At 37.0% G+C, this 19444-nt stretch overlaps 1 protein-coding gene across 1 annotated transcript in view; it reads right to left on the reverse strand.

Moving 5' to 3' along the window:
- The window catches only part of COL14A1 (collagen type XIV alpha 1 chain), a 110572-nt gene that overhangs the window by 16474 nt on the left and 74654 nt on the right, over positions 1-19444 (reverse strand). The window contains exons 32-40 of the mRNA XM_027884918.1: positions 18276-18418; positions 17321-17430; positions 15550-15708; positions 11524-11601; positions 11167-11253; positions 6376-6429; positions 5875-5970; positions 4585-4638; positions 4080-4133 (exon numbers count right to left, since the gene is read on the reverse strand). Of these exons, the coding sequence (XP_027740719.1) occupies positions 4080-4133; positions 4585-4638; positions 5875-5970; positions 6376-6429; positions 11167-11253; positions 11524-11601; positions 15550-15708; positions 17321-17430; positions 18276-18418 (835 nt within the window). The remainder of the gene's footprint in view (positions 1-4079; positions 4134-4584; positions 4639-5874; positions 5971-6375; positions 6430-11166; positions 11254-11523; positions 11602-15549; positions 15709-17320; positions 17431-18275; positions 18419-19444) is intronic.

Genomic DNA, 19444 nt, shown 5'->3' on the forward strand with positions numbered 1-19444 from the left:
AAGATCACCTCCTACTGTATTTGCTAGATGTGAAAACTGCTATATATAAATGAAGTCAAAGTGAAGCCTGATTCAAGAAAGAAGATGGCAATACTTATTCTCTTACGCAGGTAAAGACTAAAAGATACTTGTTTGTGCTGCCAGCTGGGTTTGAAGATGATGTTACTCAGACCATCTGATGGCCAGAATGGATCTGACACTCATTTTGAACTTGTGAGTAGTGCACAGAGATTAGTGAGTACCAGGAAATTGGCAGGAAGACTGGGAATGTATTTCTTCTGGCTCTTTCTCTCATTATTTTTGGTGTGTGTAATGTAGAAGAAAATAGAGCACTGTGAGAATTCACAAAGATATATTCTGAGTACTGAAGCCTTAAAGATATTATTTAATCTCCCAGTAATTGAATTCACCTCCTTGCTTAACCATCTCTACTCCAAGGGGAATGACTAGAGGAATTACACAGCACAACAGCACTTTGTCACATCCAGCATAGAAATGACTCTGTATAGAGCCACTGAATCTCCCCCATGTCCAAGAGCAGGATGGCACAGATTTTGATGTGTGACCTAGGATGTAGATCCTAAAATCAAGATGTATATTATTTTAGAAAGTTTGCTCAAATCAAGACATACTTTGCTAATGGTATGAAAAAAAAAAAAAGCTATGGAGAAGCAGTGTAGCTCAGACAGGATTTTTATAAGTGATTTTATTCACCAAAATACAAGTGGCATCATATAAAATCTCAAGTCTGCTGAAGCCAGAACTGCTGCTGACACCATTATAAACTCCTGGGCTTTCAGTAGCCTGGAATTTGTTGGGGGACTTGTGGAGAGGTGAGTTTTCCAGGACTAGATACTGGCAAAAATTTAACTAAAGCTACTGAGCCCAAGATTGAAAGAGTTTCCTGGACAGCCTTTTAAAAAAAAAACCCTTGCAGCCTGGGACCCATGACTGCCTGACCCAGAAAAAGCAGAATGTGTCACATGTGCAGTTCAAGCTCTGTCTTTCAACATGAAATGGTTGGGAGTGTTTGTGGAGAAACACGATCTGTTCTTTTTAGTAAAACCTCTCTATATGGGTAGCTTTGGGGCAGCAAGAGAGGACACCAAAGAACCACAGTTCCAGACATAAAATAAAAATAAATAATTTTCTATTTTATAAAATCTTTTATGACACTCTTTTATAACTGGAAGCGGATAAGAGGGGAGGGGACTGTTCCTCATGTGGAGTCTGAGATGTAGATTTAAACCAGTTACCAGACAGGTATAAAGTATTATCATGTATATTCAGAATGTTTGCTTTATTATCAGAAAATGCATTTTTTTTACTCTGATTCAAGCTTCACACAGTATTTTTTTTGCATCCCACTTTTCTTCAAAGGGAGAAAAGTCATTATGAGAGTGATCTTTGTATGAATTCACAAAACTAACAGGGAAGATGTTCTATTTCTTGATGAGGTACTAAAACGCAAGAAAAAGCAAATAAAACAGGGACCAGAAAAGTAGAAGTCCAGAAATACAAAAAGAAACTTTACAGACTAAGTGTTCAATTACAACATTAAGAAAGGAGAAAACAAACCCTTTCCTCAACTGATTTCAAAAATAAAACCATGAAGTATGAACACTAGAAATCAAAATCAAAAAAGGAAGGAAAAAGAACTGTAAAAGTGAAGTGATTCCAACCACCAGCAACTGGAAGGAAAAAAAAAAAATCTTCATTCCAGGATTTCATGAGTCTAATACCACATTATACTCAGTTCAGCAAAGTTCTCAGAGATCTCCTAATAAATACCAGTCCCATGCATATCTCCCATTAAAATCACTGTGATTTAGCCATCTGTTTAAGGACTTCACAGCAATGGTATCACTAAAATATTCAAATGACCAATAAATACTAATGAGGAAGTGATAACTAAGCTAACATAGAAAATCTCATTCTAGTAGTGCAATAGCTGCAAAACAGCTTGGCATCTTGGCTAACAGGAGGAAGCCCAACAAAAGAAGCATTATATGAAAAGGCAATTTACTTCTCAGGAATTTTCCAGTTCCCCTTTGCTGCTGCAGTTATGCCCTTCAAAATTGTGCCTTCCTCAAGCACTGGGTCTTCAAAGAGACTGCGGTGAAATAATTGGTTTGAATCTTCACCCATTAAAAGCAATTTTATGTGGCCATAACTCCACAGGAATCAAATGAGTTACAACACCATAAAATTAGTATAACATAATTATTTGTTGCCATAGAAATAATTACTGCCGGGCAACATTGCAGAAGGGTCGCACAGAGACAATAACAGACCTAATTTTATGAGCTCTAGGCTGTTCATCCAGCTCCTGTGATTAACAGCAGAAGAAAGGGAACACACATGAACAAAGCATTACTACCATATCTATAAAGAACAGCAATTTGTGTAATTGCCCTACCTTTTTATAGACAACACTGGGGTATTCTACAGAATAAGCACCACATGACCTTCCCAGGCTGTATCAAAAGCCTTTGTTGCATTAGCCCTCCTCGGCTTTTCTCTGGAATACCATCTCTCTGCAACAACATGCTGACTTCCACATGGAGGAAAACCAGACCACTTCTGAACTGCTGACTGACATCAAGGCCTATCTGAGGGAATCCACTGCTAAAGATAAAGTCAGCTACAGAATAACATAAATCCAAGTTTCCCTGAATTGCAAACCCTTCGATGTCCCCCATGATCAGGAAGGCAGAGGGAGGAGGCACATACCACTCACATGTACAGCATTTAGCACCAGGTCACCTCAACCTGTCCATGACCAAAGTCAGACAGAACATGGCAAAACCCCAGATGTTCATCAGGCTCCAGGTCTTTATTAATCTGGAGATGAACAGGTAACACCAAGATTGGGGAATTTAGGGGCAAATACACCAACACAGCCAAGAAGAAGACATTAAAACCATGCAAATACAGAAGAAGACATCACAGTATTATAAAGTAGAAAAAAAGAAATATATATACATTCATATTTCACCACAATTTAATTGAGAATTAGAAGGCTATTCATTCAATTAGTTTATTCATCTGATGATAATGTGTAAATCTGCATCTTAAGAAAATTATTTTCTTGATTTTTAGAGAAAAAAGCATATCTATGTATCATCCAAATTCTGCAGTAACTTTAGTGGATTTACTTCTAGGCATAAAGATATGCCAATGTTTAAATTCATAATGGTGAGTTCTAATACATGTTTTGCTAAAGTGATGGGGGTTTTTATAAAAAGGTCTCAAGGTAATGCCAGAAAATCAAAGAAGGTCCAGATTTCTCTGAAGATCAAGGTACATTAACATACTCAAAGAAAAGGATCATGAATATGTAAATCTTGTTCAAATGAAACTGGAAAGTCATATTTAATAAAGAACTTCTGCTGTAGACAGAAACCTAATACCATGCTAACGATAACTTTCCTGTGTCTGACTAATAATGAAACAAAAGTCTCTGTAAGGAGACAAGGAGAAGGATTTTATATGTAACTGCACAAATGAATATGAATTATTTTTTTATTAGTTCCTAGATAGACTGTAAGTATCTTCAGTTGCTTTACCAGGAGCAGAATAAGACTGAGTAAATTTTGGTATTATCATTCACCTTCACCTTTTCCTCCTGTCAGCAGTTTCTACAGGTATTGTTCTAAATTCTAATATTGAATTTCCTTGTAGTTGTCTCTGTTACCCATTAATTAGCTAGAAAGCTAACTTATATCATTGCATTGAATTGCATACTAATTATGTACCATTTAACAACCACCTAATTTTAAACATATAAGCAAAGAGACTTATTAGCAGTGCTGAACAGAAGAGGCATCTACTTCTATGAAATGCATTAAGCACAGCCATCGTGGATGGTTCCCATCACTAGTTTGGTATTTCTCAACCCTCATCAGCAGACAGAAGAATACCCACCCTGCCTCTGCCTGCTGTGCTGACTGGCACAGAAATATGGTCTCCAGAAATTATAAAGGTGACATAAATTATGATATCAAGCACATAATGGAAAACGTACTCATTGTAGAACAGAAATAAACCACACGTAAAACATATTAATTTTACCTTACCCTTTGACCTTGAGCTCCATCTCTTCCAGGTGAACCTGATGCTCCTGGGACACCCTAAGAGTGACCAAGGGAGAGCAAGTTGAGTTCAAATTAACAGAATCCCACCAAATCATTTTCCAGTGAAACTATGTGACATGCTTTTGGATAAATGTTTTGGATAAATGGAACTAGGTTCAATAATGGGTGGGGCCATGAAAGATTCAATAAAGAAGGTATTTCTGTGAAATGAGATGGGTAAACAGACGTTGTTAAAATGCACAGGCTTTGAGTCTACAGAGACCTGATTTCAGTGTTAAACAAGAAAATAACTAGTTACTCAAGCCCCAGATGAACTGGTCACTGCACACCAGCACATCCTGGATTCCTTCACTTTCTAAAGATCTGTACAACTCACCCCAACACCACATTTCTCAGCGGTTTGGAATATGTGCCCTCAACTCACAGGGATGTCAATTCAACACTCAAACTTAGTAAGAGGCAGGTTAGACAATAGCTTAGGGAATACCTGCAGGCCAGGAAAACCGAGATCTCCCTTCTCTCCCTTTTCACCTGGTGGCCCCTGCAAATTAAGAATCACACATAGTAAACCAAATATATGGTTACTTTTCTAATTTTAATAGTTCTTTTCATTTTCTTCTGAAAAAAATAACAAAGCAACCAATAAAAAACCCGACTATTTTTCCTACTGAAAGCAAACACGCAGACTCTTGTTTACAAAACTGCAAACGACAAATTTAAAAATATAGGAAAAAATCCCCCCAAAGCCCCCAAACAAACAAACAAACAAAGGTAGCTATTTTCTTTTCTCTTCAAAGGAATCTGTTTCACTTCAGGCCTCAGAAGAATTCCCTACAATGGTGAAACCTAAGGGTTTTCTACAGAAAATAGACATGTTTCTAAGTTACATATGCATGACAAAAAATATATTTTTCTAGATAATTAACTTTAATTAAATTTTATGCAGAAACAATTTCTCTAAGAAATAATTATTCTTATAATTAAAGTATTCTGTATTATTCTCTGATGACAGCATCATCAAGAATATACAGTTTTGGTAAATCATTATATTGTACAGCAGTACCATACAGTACCATATAGTACCATAAAAAAAAGAAAGTGTATTATAAATAGTGAATTTGAAAAAATCTAGCAGAAAAGGTGTGTATCTACTACATTTCAAGGCTTGTGTGTACCCATCTACAGATGTACCTGTGTTCATCTATATGAACTGATTACTGAGTACATGAAACAAAGTAAGTGCTACCAATGTTTCTACTGATGTTTCTTTATGATGAAATTCTGTGACTTATTTCACAACAGCATTGCACACTCCAGGCCTAATCACCTCCTCTGATGACAGATTTTGTAACATAATGAACATTATTAGTTAATTTGGTTAGAGAATATGGTGTTCTTGTTTGGGTATACCTTCAAGTTAGAACTGATCTGCAATGAGCAATACCCCAGCCAGAAAAAGATAAAATATTAACACTTCAGATTGGTGACATGCTGCAACCCCCACTGCAGTCTTTTTGCACTTGTCTCCAGGCTTGGATGCTAATACCGAGGTCATATTGAACCTGTGATCAAATACTTTCAGCTAAAAGTTCAGATTCAAATAAAAAAATCAGAAATGAACCCATGTGCAGTACAAGTCAAATCACGTCTGTGATTTCACCTCAAATATTGAAATTCAGATTCTGATCATAACAACAAAAGCTAGTTCTGTCTAATCTAGGATATTTGCTGTTTTAAACATCACAGGAAAGAAGCCTATTGATTTTTTAAGTCTCACTGGAAGCCCTTGAATAGAAAGTCCACTGGGTCCTTGTGGTCCTGGAGGTCCTTGTGGTCCAGGAACACCAATTTCACCTCGAGGTCCATCTGGTCCCTAAAATAGCACAGGACATAAGTTAAACTCTTATCATATGGACAAAGGCAGCTTCTGTTTGAAGAATTAAATACCAATAGACTCAGAAACATCTGAAATATGAATTAATATATGATTGAGCAGTTAGGGTTCAATTTAAAATTGTCTGGGTCCTTTATAAATACTAAAATAAAAAAGTTATTATTTATGCTGCAAAAGCTGAATTCTGAATCTTATATTTTATCGAAGAACAAACAGTACAGGCAACTGTTATGAAAAGAGCCACACCAAATGCCAATGGCATTTCACTATGCTTTTTCCTCAACAACACCAGAGACAATCTGGAATTAATTTCAAGGCTTACAAGCAGCAGAGATAAAGCAAGACCCTGTACATCTATCAAATGTAGAGTGCTGTACAAAGTACCTTTGGACCTGGATCACCACGATGACCTTTGGCACCTCTGACACCTGGTCCACCCTGTGAAGCAAAAGCACATCACTCACTGAAAACCGAAACTCTCAAAGATGAAATCCAGAGAAGCCCAAGCAGTTTTTTCCTGTTCCTGAATCACCATTCAAGAATCAGTAAATATCCTGTTGCTATCCCTCCACTGGGGTAATTAAACTGAGAACATACTTAAGTATGGCCATACACAGAAAGAAATTTAAACACAGATGTGACTGCTTTTTAGAGCCAAGAATGTACACCACGTAAGCATCAAAATAACACTGAAAGCTACAATAGTGATGGAAATGTGGTCACGAGTTCCCTTCCAGTTGCTGAAACCTCCTGCACATATGTCTGTTCTCACCAAAATGAGTTTCCAGGAGGCCAAGAGCATTCTGGCTTGTATCAGAAACAGTGTGGCCGGTAGGATGAGGGCAGCGATTGTCCCCCTGTATTTGGGACTGATGAGGCTGCATCTCAAATCCTGTGTTCAGTTCAGGGCCACTCACTACAAGGTCATTGAGGGACTGAAGTGGGTCCAGAAAAGGGCAATGGAGCTGGTGAAGGGTCTGGAGCACAAGCCTTATGAGGAGCAGCTGAGGGAGATGGGGTTGTTTAGCCTGGAGAAAAGGAGGCTCAGGGGGCACCGTATCACTCTCTGCCTGAAAGGAGGTTGTAGCCAGGTGAGGGTCAGTCCCAGGTAACAAGTGACAGAGCAAGAAGAAATGGCCTCAAGTTGCACCAGGGGAGGTTTAGACTGGATATCAGGAAAAATTTCTTCATGGAAAGGGTTGTGAAGAATTGGAACAGACTGTCCAGGGAAGTGCTGGAGTCACCATCCCTGAGGATACTGTAAAGATGTGTAGATGTGGCACTTGGGGAAAAGGTTTAGTGGTGGACTTGGCAGTGCTGGGTTAATGCCTGGACTCACACATATTAAAGGTCTTTTCCAACCTAAACAGTTCTATAATTTTTTTATTCTAATGGCTTGGAAATATTGTTCAGCAAGGACAACGCCAGAATCTACTAGATCTACCATGGTTTAATTGAGAGCTACTCTTAGGTAAAAGGCTCTTTTGGCCATTTTTCTCTTTTTTGCTTTCTTCAGTAATGCTTACATCTGTTCATAATTTATTAACCAACTGTTGCCTTTTTTATTAGTATCATCTGAGACACTGGAGTAGCATATATCTATGGATGGCTGCCATGAACGTGTTTTGAAAAATATGTTGCCTGTGCTTTCTGTTCTAGGACAGCATAAATGTTTTTTTCACTTTTTTTCATATTAATGTCCCTCTTCTCCCACCTGAGCATATTGCTTAACCTATTGGAATATGAGCTCTACAGATATTCTGCCCTTCTTTGTACTCAAAAAGGATCTTGTACAACTACACACCACAACTGAATAGCATTCTATAGAGGCTACAATAAGTACTTACAAAAAGAGCAGCAGTTAAAGACACAAAAATACATAGTATCTATGAGACTTTAAACAGGAATGCAAATAACAGAAATGTTTGGAAATATTAGAGCACTCTTGCTTTTCAGTAAAGGTATCATGACATGGTCTTCATATGGGTGATCACAGAGCAGTTTCCCACTGCCCCTTTCAGCTTCCTCAAGTCTTATTGTTTCCATCCCCCAGGTCTGTGGCCACAACCCATTCCACCATAGCCAGCTCCCACCCTTAAAATCTCATCCCATGCTCTCCCTGGAACCACATCTCAATTGCCAGTTCCAAAATTCCAGACACTTGTATTTCTACATTCCAGCCGAGCAGCTTCCTCTGTCCTTTCTCTTGCCTTTGCCTTTCTCCTGAGATTACTCTCCAAGATTAAAAATTCCTCAGCACAATAACCACAACTTTTCAACATAAACAAAACCACAGAGTTTTCTCCCATTTTGTTCTCAGAAACCAACTGCATTTTTACTAAGAATATATAGTTAAAACCAGCCTGATGCTGAGACGTTAAATCATACGCTTTCAGATCCCTGCTGAAGTTGACACATTTATCCATGTGCCGAACCCAGCAACCTCTGCTTGGTAAAAGTACAAGTTCCAGAAGAGCATTTATTTAAGATGAAAACATCAGAAGAGCCCCCTTCAGTTTCCTCATAAACTTGTTTTGGTAGTTATTTCCCAGCACTACTAAGCTTGTGTGACTAATTTCAGATTTTTCATTTCTTCTGCCACTTCTAGCCAAAAATTCCTGTTATGCCTTTTTCCCTTATTTTGAATAATTTCTTATTAGCCAGTGCTTTCCCCCAGAAACAGCCTTAATCAACTGTTATCAAGACACCTCCTTATTCCTTTTTAATAGTCAGAGCCTGTAAAGCACTGAAAGCTATTTCTTGTAATTAAACTTATGAAATCCTCCAATATTTTTGTTTATTTCACCTTCTTCAGTTCTGCAGCACTCCTCAGAAATGCAGACATGGGTTTTGTGTGATATCTTACTTTTACTTTGTGTCGGGAATTTCAGACAGCAGGATCAAATTCTGGCAAAGATGACGCCATAAAAACGGTGACCCATCACGAAAACTGCCAAATAACATTAACTCTAAACAACACTTTATCTTACCCAAAATGACCTGCTTCCTAAAAGCCTAGAAAATCTTTCCAGAGTTACTATCCCAAACAAATGGAAGCCTTTTCTTTGGAGTCTCTTTAGCCTAATGTCTAAAACTGGCTACATCATAGAATCCTGATCTCTTAAACAGAAAACTTCTTGGCTTAGAGAAAAGTCACATGACATTTTAACAACTTGGAGCACTATTGACCAGACATAGCACATGTGACTTTCTGACTTGTGGTTGGCACAGAGGTGAATGCTGACTTTATTCTTTTGCTCTGATTTTTTTAGGCCTCATACTACTTTTTTTTTTTTTTCAGAGCTATGCCATCTAACTGTCTGGCAAAAAAGCATCACTTCAACAGACTGAGTTCCAAAATCACACACTTGCCTGCCTTGGCAGTGATTTTTCTGCTTGATTTTAAGCCTTCTCTTGCATGGCACTATGCTATTCAAAATATTGTTAATCCTAAATGTAATATATAGAAGTACATTACTTCTGTGTTAAGTCTTAGCAATTCCTGATTCATTTATCTTTTGAACTATAGCAATACACATCCTTCCAGTCAAATAATTTTAAGTTTTCATTTTACTGTGAAATGTAGTCCAACTACTCAATTTCAGTGGCATTTTTATGTGAATTATCTGTCTTTGTCAAAGAACACGAATTGGATGCTAAGATACAAAAATTAAAACTTTATTCCATACTTGATTTCTAACCTATATTTAAATAAGGGAACAGAACAATTTCTCTCTGTTCAAGACACGCCTCTTCAGAGAATTTTCTCCTGAATTCCTTCTCAGGTTTTTGTAACAGAGCTTGAAGAACCCTTCTTGCAGAAAGACTAACCTCTGAGTTGTTAGCAGGAAAAATGCCTGCTAGGATCGACAATATGAATGTCCTGTGTGTAATTTAATTTTGCTATTAAACATGTATCTCATGTAATTAGTGTACTTTAACATTTTCAGAAACATTTTCCTTTGCATTCTTCACTGGTTCTTTCATTTCAAAACATGCTCTTGAAGGACACAGGACTCAGTATGAGCAGAGAAACACACAGCTCAAACTTTTCACAAGAGACCCTCACCTCAGACTAACTTAGCAGGCAGCCCTAAGGTGCCAATCAGAGTTAACAACCTAGCTGTAAAAAAAGAAACCACACGATCATTCTATCCCAGTTAGGATTCTTGTTAAACCAAACCACTGTAAACAGAGGCTGCAGCTTTTCTAAATTGATAAAAATCAGCCTTGGGATGTGAGACTGAGTTCTCAAAATTTAGTGACATGTATCTCCATGTCTTATACACTGCGTTTCCACAAGTTTCCAAGAAAGGAGATTTATTCTATATTTCAAAAATACTACACTGAGATGGAAGGAAAGTAAAATAACTGGCTTCTAGAAGAGACTATCTAGTTCCACTGGTTATGCAAGGAATATATACACATTTAACATTTACACAGTAACACTTAATGAGTGCTATTAAAAGAACATCAGAAAGTAAAGGTAAAAGTTGTGCCACTGTGCATTTCATCATTCACTGAAAAGCTAGAAAAAATTTTAATTCAGCTTTCACCAAAAGCAGATCATTTCATCCTCTCTTTGCTTCAGGGCTTTTGGGTACCTCTCTGCCTCTAGGAGGTCTCAGAAGAACCTACACTTTCAGTTGTGCTTTCCAATCAATAATGTACTTAGGTAGGGCTTTAAAGACAGAAGAGTCTTCTTTCATCACATACCATACAAGTGGCATTGTCATACCCCATATCTTTAATTCATAAGAATGCTGTAAACTGAGCATTTCAAAAGGTAAACTCCAATCTACATTTAATACACATATATTACAGGAGACATAAAGCAGGTGATTAAAAGTTTGAAAATAAATGGCGCTAACTATGACATATCTACTAATGCTACAGACAGGTAATAGGTTCAAGGTCTGAAGAATACCAAAACTGCTTTAGGTCTTGATTAAATCATTAAAAATTTTTGACTGACTGACTGTGTAGAAGGTTTTTTACAGCCTAATACTTGGCATCTTTGCTATAAATTGAATGTCATTCTATCTCTTCACCAACATTTAAAACCCTAATTTAATCTTATTAGTTTTATAATGGCACTATATTCACATGTTTTGGAATAAAGGTGGCCAGTGGAATATTTAGTACAGTTCACTAAAAGCTCGAATAAAACCTTACCGGTGGTCCAGGAGGTCCAAGAGGACCCTTATTGGCTTCTGAACAGGAACAAGCATGAGGAAGGGCAGGGCAGTTTTCCTCATCTCTCTAGGGAAAAATCAAAATAGGAGAAGAATGATATCAAAAACTTCAGAAGTTAGGGATTTTATGAATCTAATACAAAGTACTGTGTGGATGCCTCACAAGCACCTACTTGATTTAGAAACATACATGTCATTGACTTTCACTAGGACAGATAATCCAAGCATACTTGGGCTTGTTTTGAAAACACTTAACCATCCATTTCAATTAAAACATTTACTCAATAAAAGGGAAAGTAAAAGGTGAATTCTACAGTTACTGAAAGAGGTTTCTTACCAAGCCAGGAAGTTCACAGCATTTGTCTCGATTGGCCCATGAGGTAGCACAAACAATGTCAAACATCTGTAACTGCAGCTGTTTTAAAACAAGGGTGATGTACAAAATGACTGTTAGGCGTAAGAGCAGTGCAGAACAGAGCTATCAGCAAGCAAAGCTACCTTGATTTAAGCACTCAGATTAGACAGAGGAGAGGCTATTGACTTTGAGCAGCAAGTGGCACTTAAGTGGCAAATCCACTGCTTTTACCCAATGTGTGTTCTAACCAAGTCGTCTGAACTACCAGACATTACATGAATTGAGCTAGCTGTTCAAGGTTAATTGCTGCACTCATTGGATTATCCCCCACTCCTTGATTAAATTTCTGATTTTGTATAATGTTGCCTCCCAATACTTTTTATGTAGCAAAGGAGGCATCAAGAGTCAGGCAAAAGAGAGCTCAGCTTCTCAAAACTGAGTAATTCCTCTTAACCCACTGTCTGCTGATCAGATTTTATCTGGGACAAGGTCTCCTACAGCCTATTAGTTACACTGGGGCTGAGCTACAGATAATATTTATATTTTTCTCCAGTTTAATTTTACTTTAGAATATGCCCTCTCCTATCCTCATTATCCCCAGGCCAACAATAGTTTAACGATGGTGAAAAGCTTGTTCAACACATGACAACATTGAGCAGAAAATTCCCATCACAGATCTGGGAACATGGTTTGGACAAGAATTTAATCTACAGGAACAAACACATTTGCTAAAAATAGTGGCTGCTAGATACTCTGAAACAATATACTAAATAGGGTTCAATGGTAAAACCAATTGTCTCCTTCACAGCCTTGACTGAATAAAGTGGTCTAGAGAGATGAAGTTTCTGTTACTATTTCTATTCTTTTTCCATGCCTTGCTTATGTGCATATTGAATAGAGAGGGCAATGGAACAGAACATCCTATTAAATTAACCCCATATGCTAAAAAATTGGAGGAGCTGCTAGAGATAGAACTTTATTTGGTTTTGCTCCCATTATTATTTTCAGTGGCATTATTTTAAGACCAGAAGAGAAGAATGAATTTAAAGATTTCTTAAAACCGTATTGCTTTTAAATCTGTTTAAATGAACTACATATGTGCACCTCTGGTTTTGTCTCATTCTTTCCCTTATATAGGTCAATTACTGTATATTGAATAAAGGCATACTTTCACATAAAGAGACATTCTCCTCACCTTACAGCAGATAAGCTGGTTTGCAGATTTGCTGTACTACTGATGCAGACCCACACGAGCTGGCTCCACGCTGAACACCTCAGACAGCTGAAGTGCAGCAGGAAGGCAGCTTTTGGACCCTTGGTTTGGGTCCAGAGAGATCCACCCTGAGTGCAGCCAGTCTGTGTCCCTGCCTGGGTCAAATGCAAGCTGGCTTCATGTGGAGCCACTTAAGAAGCCTCTCTCTTTGCTATACATCCCTAAGCTACCCACTCCAGGAGGACTCCTTAGCCTGTGAACCTGCATGAACACTCTGCTCTGGGGCTCAGAATGACCCTGGGCATTTGCATGATACTGCAATTAAGCAAATAAGACATCCCAGAAAAGGGTGCAGCAACACCTGAGCTGGCTGTGCAGAAAGCAGCCTGGGTTCAGAAGTTTCCATCCCGAACTATTCTGTTCTCCTGAACAATAGAAGGCTGACAGTACTGGCTCAAATTATCCAGTCCCACACAAGCGTGTATATGCATTCATTTTCTCTGGACTAGACAATCCAGAGATCCATAGAGATAAAATATGTTGTTGTAAATTAAAGAGCAAACAGACATTTCCTGAATTGCTCTATTCACTAACCAAATGTTGAATGACATGGTATTCTTATTTTAAATTATTATGTGGGTTGTTCTGACTAAAGCTAAATAATAAAACAAAGCTTTCTTTGCTACTGTTAAACATTTATTTATAATTCTCTGTATTCATAGTGATTTTGCCTTCTAAATATCCAGCCCTCCAAGCAGAATCAGTAATATGAGATGGAAAAGTCTACCTGTCATCATCTAACAAGGCTACAGCTCTGCAAAGATTTTTCAACAGCATTACTTTTTTAGGCATTACTTTTTTAACAGTATAGATACATGGAGGCAAAAAAGATAAATTTAAAAGAGGAGGAAATATCAATAAAGTTTGGGAACTGCAAATAAACAATCTTTTAAAGCTGGACTTTTCATTAAATCTCACTGAAGGAATAAAAAGCATTACTTGCTGCATGTCACATCAGGTTTCATTGCTCTGGCTACCTGGAATGTTTAATCCAGAGAAGCCTCATTATTAAGGGATGTTAAAAGGGTTAGGCACCTTTAGTCTAATGCTCTTTTTGCCTTATCTATTTCTGCCTGTTCATTTAACTGCTGCACACCATATGCATAATTGGGAAGAAAACTCTGGAACAATTACATTCCCTCAAAATTGAAATGCGAAATTGGCAACATTCAGGTGACTGCACTATATTGATTCAATTAAAAAATACACTAAAAACATTCTGACAATGCTAAACATGTGAATACAGTTAGAACAAAACATCCACAATTTTATTCAAAAATAACTGCCTGCATGTTTTTATTTTATGTAATAAGCATCTCTAAAACTAAGAAGTCTACTTGTTGTGAGAAGAACCTCTACCCTGCCTCCCTGTCCTTTGATGTCCTTCAATTTTTTGAGTAGGAAACAACTCATTTTTGCCTTAAAAGTGACTATTCACACAAGTCCTACTCAACATGAACAAATTATGCAGAATGGAGACTTTAAAGAATGGTAGTTGGGTGCTTTCTCAATTGGCTTGTAATTTGGTATATGTGGTAATACCCAAAGACAGCTGAACACTATAAAGAATTTTCATCCTCAGCTACATATTTTTAGTCTTACATGAGTATTACAGTTCATTTGAACAAAATCAAATTTTTCAGTGAGTGGGCAGTCTGACTTTTCTTTTATAGATTCTTAGGTTCTAACAAAAGACACCATTTCTTTCCACTTCTTTACAAAGCCTTCTCTAATTCCAAGATTTCCTAAGTCTGCCCTTTTCTGTTTCTATCGGAATGTGACTACAAGGGTTTCTCTATGTAATTGTCTTTACAGGCTTCACATAATAATTATCCATAAGTTTGAGGGTTAAAAGCACTTTTTTTTTTGTACAGAGATATATTCTGAAGGCTTATTTTCTACTAAACAAGAGTATTTTCATATATTAACAAGTAAATACATTTTTGAAACCTCATTCCTATTCAAGTCAAGCATTAAGTTCAAGGTTCATATTCTCTGCTAACCTCCTTCTAGGGTCAAGAAAGTTCAAAGAAAATTAGCAAACAATATCACACAACAAAAAAGTCAAAAAACCCCAAACAAATCTTCTTTAAGACATCTGAAACAAAATGGAAAGACTCCCATGGGTTGTCATGCAAACAGAATAATCAACTACTGCTTCTAGGAGAACAATTTCAGAGGAATGAAAGAGGGGGAGATCTTTCACATTAAATTTTTTTTATATTACAAAACAGCTAGATATGCTAAGATGAGAGCTTTTGTTTTTGGGGACTGTCTGTGCCAAACCAGTTCAATTATTTAATTGAACAGACACTGAGCTAGGGGACAGAGCTCAGAGGACAGAGAGTATGAGGCAATAAGAGACATGAGGAATAGTTATCACTCAAAACAAAGTTTACATGATTCCAGGCAAAGCAGTTGTACATTGTATTACTCTATGTAATGAAATCTGGAACACAAGTCGTATCTGAATGTGCTAACTGTGTTTTCATATGTATTTGAGAATAACATTTGAACAAGGATGATCTTGTAATTTCATTTATTAAAGCAATCAAAAATGGATTTTGCCCAACGTGACACCTATTGCAGACTTCTGCAGAATTTCTGAAATGCTGGAACTTTACTGTTTAAAATATGAGTGCACTTGGCTTCAAATTAAAACTAATGGCAAATATCCCAACAGTTTTCTTTAGGATATTTTAAATGTTTTAAAGAATTATTATTGTTCTACTCACTGGTGCGGAGTTGTCTCTTGGTCCTCTGGATCTCACCATTCTCCCCAGCACTTCTATGCCATCAGAACTAATATTTCCTGCTGCATTAATGGTCTTCTCACTCACTTGCTTGCAGTCAATAATTATCTTGGCTGTAGTTTTGCTGATAACCACATGCAGCTAAGCAAAAGAAAAGATGCTTTAACATACAAAGGAGCATGTGGGATATATGTGTTCTTTCCTGGAAAAAGGGGGGTATTTTTTGAAATGAGCTCCTAACTCCATGTTTGCTAATGAAACTCATACAATCACCCCTAGCAAATAACCTACATGACCTCTAGAGGTCCCTTCCAACCTGAATTAGTCTTTGATTCTAATATGTTTAAGGAATTTAGTTACTTTTTCTGCTTATGGAATATCTGCATACAAATTGTCAATTTATAGAATTTATTCAGTAAGAAAATAATGTATCCCCAACAAAAGATCCACACAATGTTCATACACAACTCAGATCTCATAGAACTCTTGATTTATGCGGTCAGTAATAATTCCTGGACCTTGTATGATCCTGCTATCAAGCACTGGATTTCGCCAATACATCATTTATAGCCAGCCACTTGCATAAGCAAGTAAAATTTAGTTTGTAAATTTTACATTAACCACGCAGCAAAAGCTGTCCTAGTGAAGTTTTTACACAGAAAAAAATCAAATCACACCAGGTGCTGTACAGAAAAGGAGAACAACAGCGACCAAGTTCCTTCCTTCTTCCATGATCACACCCGGTGGTCCCTTCTGACGAGCAAAGCCACTCCCAGTAGAGAGTTACAATTGTCGTGTCATGAGCAATCTCTCAGTTAAGCAAAGGAAAGAACAGTTTGGGGATGGGTTAGGGTAGGAGGAGACCAGATGAATTGCTGGTAGAAATGTAGTATCTTCCCTATACCAGTACACTACTATGAGATAGGAGTCCCAGGTGAGAGAATGGCAGGAAGAAGTCCTGCTGTGCTCCAGGCTCAGCTGTAACTAAATAACTGAAAAGTTACTTTAAATCTGCCTTGCTTGCGCCTTTCAAATGTGTTTGCAAAAATCATCATTCAAACAGCAGAAAATTGCTTAAGAGGAGAATATGCTAGAGCCTCATATTCCTCCAAACCACCAATTAAAAGAGTCAGAATTGTACACCAGCTCTGATCTACCTTCTCTTTCTTGCTCCATTGACTGAAAAGGAAGTGCAGAAAAGTTAATCTCTGTAAATACTATCCCTTAATTGTTTTGGAAAGATACAAACATCAGGAATAAAAGCGAAAAACAAAAGCACCTTCACAACAAATATGTGCTACAATCCCAACACAACCTGCTTTCAGAAAGAACATTACAAATCTTCTAACAGCCAAGAAAAGTTAAGTATGGCATAGCCCTTAAAATCTGTTCAAAAATTACTACTGATGAAAAAAGGATAATTTTTTTTTCTGGATGTTTTTATTTTGAATGACCCTGAGAAACCAAATCTTAAAAGCCAATGCCAATTTATTTCTAAATTACTTTTCAAGGCAAACTCTAAAATACAGGCACAAGGCATGAGATGAAAACTGAACACATCATCTTCATGATAAAAACTATGATTTGCTTAATGCTAATCCAATATTGCAAAGAGACTTATGATAGCAAGGTATAGGACGCAAAATACACTTCTTTTGGCACCAGTTGACCTCATGAAAGATGATTTCAAAACATGAAAAACTCCCAAAACTTTATTCAGAGTGGGTTTTTTTTCTCTATTACAATTACTAACCTTATGAAAACTCCCATAAAACATCTTCCTTATTTCAGGACCTTCAAAAGTCACAGTTTGGAAATCTCCTTTGTAGTCATAGTTAAAGAAAGTCAGAGTTTTACCACCATCTGTGTGAGACAGAAGTTAAGGGCTCTGTGTTAAAGGAAAGGCCTGATACAAGATTTGGAAGAGTCAATTTTGTGTTTAACTAAGCAGACCAAAGATGACAGCTCAAATGACAATAAAACACATTCATAAGCAATATACTGACCTGGAAGTAACAAGTTATATCAGAGCAATCCTCTCTCCTGGTTTGACAGGAAGGACTGGCCAGTAGTTGTTTATCTGTTTCACCCATGTCTACCTGGTCATACTCTCCCACTAATTTTCTGTGGGACTTGCCCAAGAAAAACACATCCTCAAGCCAGCTAAATGCTTAATTCCCACCATACTGGCAGCTATGAAGAACAGCTATCAGAGTATCTTCATCTTTTCAACAGTAAATATGGAAACCCTCCAAATTATAAACCCTGTTTTACAATTGTGGAAGTCAAATCAAACAGAAATGAAGAGCCATCAAGGGTTCAGGACTCTACATTTGCTGTCCACCAGACTGCACTGCCTCTGTGTGTACAGTTCTTCAGGTACCACTGCCATATATCAAGATAGATTCAAGTAGAATCAGATTCAGAGCACTGGAAATTTTAAAAACAAATCAGTACCTCACATCAAATTACAGCTCTTTGGATTTCAGTATCGTTCGCCCTAGTTTAAAGCAGTTAACTCAAAATTTGACTCTAACTCCGAATTAAACTCAGTTAAAATAAATCTAAAACCTAAGAACTAGAGACTACCACCTTCCAGATTCAGGTAGTTTTTCTTGCAGCAGATTGAAACATTGGCAATAATAAATCTAGACATGGAATGGATCATTTGTACAATTAAAGTCACTAATAAAACACAAAATACGTACTATCTAAAATAACGCCAACCAGGGGTTCATATCCTTCATTTAAAATCTCCCAAAGAGCAAAGGGCTCCTGAGGTGTGTCAGGGAGTATACGAAAGAGAAAGGTGATGGTGTAATCAGAAGGGAGACCTTCAGGATGCAAATACCTGTAAGAGAAATAACGTCCTTTAAACTGAAACAACATTAAATCTGGTGATTTACTCGTCAGATGTTCACTTGACATGCTTTTTATTACTCTGTACATTTCTTTAGAAATCAAGAGTGAGAAGTGATATGAATAAGTGTTTACAAAATCTACTCAACTTGACAACTACTAAAAAATACTTATGACGAAAGGAGAAGTTATCACTTCCCTTAAAATTTACAAAATTTTCCTGAATTATTAATATTTTTTTTAATTTGAAGATGAAATCAGAGGTCAGTTGGAAATAAAGATAAAATAAATAATATTAAAAGTTTTTAAAAAACAGTAGCCACTCTCAAGACCTTTGCACTTGTCTGATTCAACAGACAATGAAAATGGAAATTGCTTGGAAGATTGATCTGAATAGACATGTCCTTTGTCATTAAACCATTACAAATGGATTAAAATTAGGAGTGACAGACTGTTATAGGAAGCCTTATAAAGTACAGGGAATGGAGTTTATAAATTTCAAAGCCAATACATAAGAAAGTAAAGTCAAACCAGATCACATTCAGAAATACGACCTGGTTTCCTAGAATTTTTGCAGAAGAGAGAAGAAATTTATATTATAATAGAAGTATGTTATTTTATGTGATTTCCAAAAATTTATTATTTAGTACTTCCAAATTAATTTAACCTTTTCTTGTCAAATCCCAAAGTGGGACGTTTGGACAAGTGTCTGAGACAACTGACTGTATATTAAAATGTTAATTAGTCTGATTCCTTAAAATCATAGCAAAGGGATCTGAAAGAAGCCTGAAGAAGTTATTTAATTAATTTCTTTTCCCTAAATATATCCCATTCCTTCTAAAGTGCTTCTGGCACATATAAGATGTATAGATATGAATCATGCTGAAAAGGGAGTCAAATGTGATATATAATCAATACATTCTGCACAGTGTCAGTAGATGATCAAATGTGATATTAGACTGCTCACTTTGCGTAGAGAAAGAGAGGGAAGTCAAAAGGTAAAAGAAAAAAAGCCTTA

This window comes from Empidonax traillii, unplaced genomic scaffold, assembly GCF_003031625.1.
Source record: "Empidonax traillii isolate 1590-97213 ecotype Southwest subspecies unplaced genomic scaffold, ASM303162v1 scaffold157:size2224338, whole genome shotgun sequence".
Classification (NCBI taxonomy): Eukaryota; Metazoa; Chordata; class Aves; order Passeriformes; family Tyrannidae; genus Empidonax; species Empidonax traillii.